This window comes from Marmota marmota, unplaced genomic scaffold, assembly GCF_001458135.2.
Source record: "Marmota marmota marmota unplaced genomic scaffold, marMar, whole genome shotgun sequence".
In the NCBI taxonomy this organism is placed as follows: Eukaryota; Metazoa; Chordata; class Mammalia; order Rodentia; family Sciuridae; genus Marmota; species Marmota marmota.
This window is the reverse complement of record NW_026000185.1, coordinates 11496528-11502123: the sequence shown is the minus strand read 5'-3', so window position 1 is coordinate 11502123 and position 5596 is coordinate 11496528. Positions and strand designations below refer to the sequence as shown.

General features: G+C 59.5%; 1 protein-coding gene across 1 annotated transcript in view; it reads right to left on the bottom strand.

Annotated features, from left to right (window-relative positions):
* Window positions 1-1384: 1384 nt before the first annotated feature.
* The window catches only part of Abcc1 (ATP binding cassette subfamily C member 1), a 73993-nt gene continuing 69781 nt past the window's right edge, over window positions 1385-5596 (bottom strand). Inside the window, 2 exon segments of the mRNA XM_048790067.1 lie at window positions 1385-2914; window positions 4711-4905. Coding sequence (XP_048646024.1) covers window positions 2806-2914; window positions 4711-4905 — 304 coding nt within the window. The 3' untranslated portion in view covers window positions 1385-2805.

The following is a 5596-nucleotide window of genomic DNA, read 5'->3' as shown; positions in this document are numbered from 1 at the left end:
CGCCCCCCCCCCCCCAAAAAAAGGTGGTTAGATCCTCCATATTTTGGAGAAAGTACCAAATTAGCCATCAGATCGGAAAGAGGGCTAGGGTGGAGAAAGTGGCCAGGACCCCCCTTAGTGGGAGCTTTGCAGACACAGAGCCCAGGGCTGGGCACACAGTAGGTGCACAAGAAACCTCAGCCCCCCCCACCCCTGCCTTCAAGACACAGAAGCACTTACCTGGGAGGGGGAGGGCCTCACTCCGTGGACTCTTCACCAGATTAAACTGACACCCAGCCCTGGGTTCCTCCTGAGCACCCCGCGTCCAGTCCTAATGACCCCACCACCACCTGAACCCCAACCCGTCCAGGGCCAACCCTCAGAGACCGTTTAGGATCTGACCCAAGACTTCGAGGCCCAGGGCCAGGCTCCAGGACAGAAACCCGCCGCCTGCCCCAAGCGCGGCCTCCTCACTGACAGTGAATGGCCACTAGTGGGAATGGTCACGGCCTCCCCAGCTCCGGCTCAGGGGCTGCCTTCCCGATCCGCAGTCTTTGGGGCAAGCTGACAGTGTCAGTCAGGGGACTGCAGTGCTTGGGGCACAGTGGAAGTGCTAGAACGTTCCATCCGCACACGCCCTTGGCGCAGGGTCTTGGTGTAGACTGAAGGTCGCGCTCCCAGGGCTCCGTCGTGACCCAGACTCGCCCAGTACGAACTCAGACACACCCCCGTCTCACCACCCCACACCAAGTCCACCGGGACAGGAGGAGCCTCCCTCCCACGTGCACGCCTGCATTTCCCAGCATCCCCGGTGTTTGGCTGGAGTGAAACACGCGTGACCGATTCTGGCTGAGGGGCTGCGGGCGGGACAGCTGCGGGTCTGCGACTCTGAAGAGTGGCAGGGACTCATCCATTTCCCCCTCCTCGGCTCTGGGGACCCGGAAGCCAGCCCTTGAGTGGTGTCCACAGGAGCTAGCGTGGAGGCTCCTGTCCCTCAAGAATTGGAAGAGCGTGACATAAACCCTCGGGGTCACTGTCCAGGATTTTATGACTTGTTCCTGCAGCCCAGCCTGGTCCATCCCAGTACGAAGCCAGGGTCAAGGGTACCGTTGGCCACATGGGATTGAGCTGGGCCACGGGTTCCCAACACACCACGAGGTCATTCTGACCAGCCCCTCTTTACAGACCAGGTAACGGGGCAAAGTGACCTCCCCACAACAGGTGACCAGGGAAGGACTCTGATTCGGCCTGTCTGGCCCCAAAGCCCAGGCTTTGTGCACCTGCTAATCCCACCCAGCTCCGGGTTCTGATGACAGCTCATTCTAGCAAGAATGCACCTGCCACATCCCAACTCCGTCAGGGGTGTGACCTTTGCCAATGCCCCCAAAGAAAATAGAACAGCTTGTTTAGAAAGAAATAAAGTATTTTTTTTTTTTTTTACTGCAAATCATTTGCAAATGTCCATGTTTCCAGTGTTGAGTCATTACAAAAAGGTCTCCCAAAAAGGTCTTCACTTGGATTCTCTAACGTGAAAGAATGGTATAACTTACAAAAAAATAAATATATATTCCCACCTAGAAGAAGAAAGATGCTTCTCTGGGTTTGAAGTCAGCAACGTAATTCATAGCAAGTATGAATCTGGGGGCAGCAGCGGGCTCTCGCCGTCTTGGGGGGTCTTGCTTTGGTCTGTCACTGGGACACCTCAAGGTCCCGCTTTGAAGGAACCACTTCTTGGTTCTCCTCCAAGAACATGTGGACCAAGTATCAAAGGCAAGGCCAGGTCTGGCCATTCCCCGGGCACGCTGCTTCTCCGCCGGACACTTCCTCCCAAGAGGTCAAACTCTCTAAGAGGGTCTTTTCCCCTGGAGCAGTACTTAAAAAAAAAAAAAAGAAAAAGAAAAAGAAAAAAAAAAAAGTTCTTTTATCCTGGAAGGAACTCCGTCACCCAATGTCAAGTTCTCCACAACCTGCTCTTTGGCAGCCAGCCAGAGGGCAGGGGTGAGAAATCAAGGTCTAAAATCCAGAAGACGGGATTCTTTTTGGTACCAGCTGGGAACGCCTGGGATGCTTCGTAACCGTTAGCAGACCTGCATCTCTTCCAGGTACCGAGGGGCAGACCCGCCCTGGCCCTGGTAAGAAAAGCAGGGAGGCCGAGGCGGGAAGGAGGGAGTCAGGGGCTCCGGGTCTGGATCATCCACTGGTCCACCAAGTCCCCTCAAGACAGGGTGCAGGGGGCCCAGGTGGCCTCCGGCAGCCGAAGCAAGTCCTGGCAGAAGCGGTGCCGAAGTGTCGGCCTGCGAGACCAGATGGTTGGCCTAGGACTGTCCCACCTGGGAGGGCCGCATGAGGGTCGGAAGGATTCCCACCAGGCCCCTCGGCTGGAGCTGAGGCCCCAAAGAAAGGCAGCTTTCCCAACGGAAGCAGAAGGGACGTCAAAGGTGACAGGGAGGCGGTGGGGACCGGGAGCATCCCAGAGGCATGGGATCCACAGGTTTTGGCTGGAGAGACACAAGGCAGTTGGCAGCATTTGGTCACTAGCGTATTTCACACAACCGACTTCTCCAGAAGTCTGGCCACCAAAGGCCCCAGGAGCCGCGGGCACCTCCAAGGCATGAGATGCAGGAGAGCGGGCAGGTGGGCACGTCTGGGCGGGGGCCTCTCCGCTCTCCTTTTCTTCCAGCCAATTCTGGGCAAGGGCCAGATGCCAGCTGCTGCCCTGTGTCCGTTCTGGTTTTTGGGTTTGGATTTTTTTGGTTTCTGCGTGGGAGGCTGGGGTTCCCGAGGACGCTGGCCCTGCGTGCTGACTGGACGCACGGGCCCCGCGGCTCACACCAGGCCGGCGTCCCTGGCCATGCTGTAGAAGAGACCCCTCTGCTGCAGGAGGTCCGACGGCGTGCCACACTCCCGCACCTCTCCTCTGTCCAGGACGATGACCCTGCAGGGGAAGGGGGGAGACATGAGAGGCAGGAAGCGGTCCACCCGGGCCCAGGGCATTGCTTTGAGTCGGCCCCTAACACCCGGGGCCAGGGCCACACCGCAGACTCCCACCCGGTGCCCGGCCTCACTGTTCTTCCAACCAATGTCAAGTTGCATGAGACCGCCTCCCGAGCGTCCACCCTATGCCAATCACAGTGGCAGAAGTAACAGTGACGGGGGAGTAGTGGGGACAGTGACATGCTTTCAACTGTTCCTATGCACTGTTCCATGGCGCTGAGGGTGAAATACACAGATCTCAGCACAGTCTACAGCGGGGCTCAGCAACTGTCCCCTGAAAAGGGCCAGGTGGCCTTTTCGGCTCTGCAGGTCACGTGGTTTTGGTCAGGACTGTGAAAGCAGTCAGAGATGGCAGAGGACAACGAACAGGCGTGGCTGCGTGTCAGTAAAACTTTATGTGTAACGACAGGGGCCAGCCTAGTAGGCTGCGACCCCTGGTCTACGAGGTGGTACTAGAGGGTCCAACAGCGACCACGTCCCACCTCACTTCAGACTTCTTCCTGGTGGATCTCAAGTGTGCAGTGGGGACCCGTCACACAGAGGTGCTGGCACACTCTTAAAAGATGTCTATCACCCCTGCACTCGAGCCCTCCAATGGTTCAAGGCACTCTAAGTTCCAGATCCTTCTTTTTTTTGGAGGGGGGGAGTATCAAGGATGGAACTCAGGGGCACTCGACCACGGAGCCCCACCCCAGCCCTGTTTTGTATTTTCTTTAGAGACAGGGTCTCCCTGAGCTGCTTAGGGCCTGGCTTTGGCTGAGGCTGGCTCTGAACTTGCGATCCTCCTGCCTCAGCCTCCTGATCAGCTGGGGTGACAGGCCCAGATCCCTTGTTGAGGTTACACAGTGCTCCAGCGTCCAGCCCTGCCTACCTCTCTGGCCTCATCACCCACCACTGTCCGCTCCATGCCAACGTCCAGCACACTGGCCGGGCTAGCTTTCCAGTTCGGTAAGCATCTTCCCGTCTCAGGGCTCCCAGCTTAGATTCTTTCTCCTTTAGAGCAAAGATTGGCAAGATGCCCAGCCCGACTCTAGCCCACTGCCTGATCCCAGGAATCAAGTTTTATGAAGTCACAGCCACGCTGCTTCGTCTCTGTGTGGCCTGTGGCCGCTTCGTGCCACCGCCATCCGAGTGGAGCAGTTCGGCCGGCAAGTCTGAAGATACCCTGGCCCTTTAAAGAGAGGCTGCGGACTCCTGTCCAGATCGTCCCATGCTGACTCTGTACTCAGCACTCTGCTCAAGGGTCACCTTGTGGGGGGGCCTTCCCTGGCCACCTGTGTTAAATTTGAGACTCTCAGACCCCAGCCAGGGGCTGTGTGACGGCTTTTGTGCATCCTGGGCCCGACGCCTCCGTGGCCCCTTTCTCCAAAGGTGCCGCTCCTCCAGGGTGCCACGGGCACAGGGCCCTGCGTGGCACTGCCACCATCCCCTGGGGGACCTCCCTTCCAGCCGCGTTGTCCTGTGAAACCACATCACTTGCTGCTCTGTTCACTGTCCCTTGTGACTAAGCTGCCTGGTCCTCGAGGCGGGGGCTTCGTCTGACAGCGTCCTGAAGGGTCCCCACCTCCCAGAACCATCCTGGGCAGGCAGTGGGGACAGGCCCAGCGGTGTCTGCTGCCTGTGACCCCGGGACACCTGGCGCCACCCAGGATAAAGAGGCTCTGCCACCAGAGGATGGTGGTGAAGGAGGGGCGGTGACCGGAGGCCGCTCAGCCCGGAGCCCTGCGCGGGCCTCACCTGGTGTAGTCCATGATGGTGTTGAGCCGGTGGGCGATGGTGAGGACCGTGCAGTTGTCAAACTGCGTCCGGATGGTGGACTGAATGAGGTCGTCTGTTTCCAGGTCCACGGCCGCTGTGGCCTCGTCCAACACGAGGATCTTGGTCTTCCTCAGCAGCGCCCGGGCCAGGCACACGAGCTGTCGCTGCCCCACGCTGGGAAGGAAGAGGCCAGAGAAGGTCAGCCCCCACGGACCTGGGACAGGCAGGACGAAGGAGCCGCTCTGTGCCGCTTCCACCAGGAGAGCACCCGCTCCCGGGCCCCTGCCCAGGGCAGACATCACTAATCAATCTCCTGCGTAAGCAGCAGGCTCGGGATGGGTCTCAGGAAGCTCCGAGGTGGCATCCGAGCCCTGGTCAGTTCAGAACGGTTGGGGGAGTAGATGGCAAAGGTGGCCTCGGGTCCACGCATCTGCATCCACCTCTAGGGCTGACTCTGGACTCAGCCGTGGGCCTTGCCTTGGCCAAGGGATGCTGACGGACCTAAGGCCAGCTGCGGTGGGAGGGCACTGCACACTGGGGCTGGCCCATCCTGTACCTCCCCATCACAGGGACACGCCACGGCTGGCCTGCTGGAGGGTGAGCGGCATGTCCCCTCACCGCCCCAGCTCAGGTCAGAGCTGACCCCCGACTCCTGAAGGAGCCCAGCCAAGGTCAGCAGAGCCACGAGGCCGACCACCCCGGGGCGTCCATCGCTACCACTCGCCAGCACGACCATCGCTGGTGGTCAGGGCGATAGAGTAGACGTGAAGGGACCCGGTCTGCTTGTGCCCCACCTAGGCCTAACAGACGCAAGAGGACGAGTCTCCCCATATCCGCAGAGGGCACCCGCCAGGGCGCTGTGTCC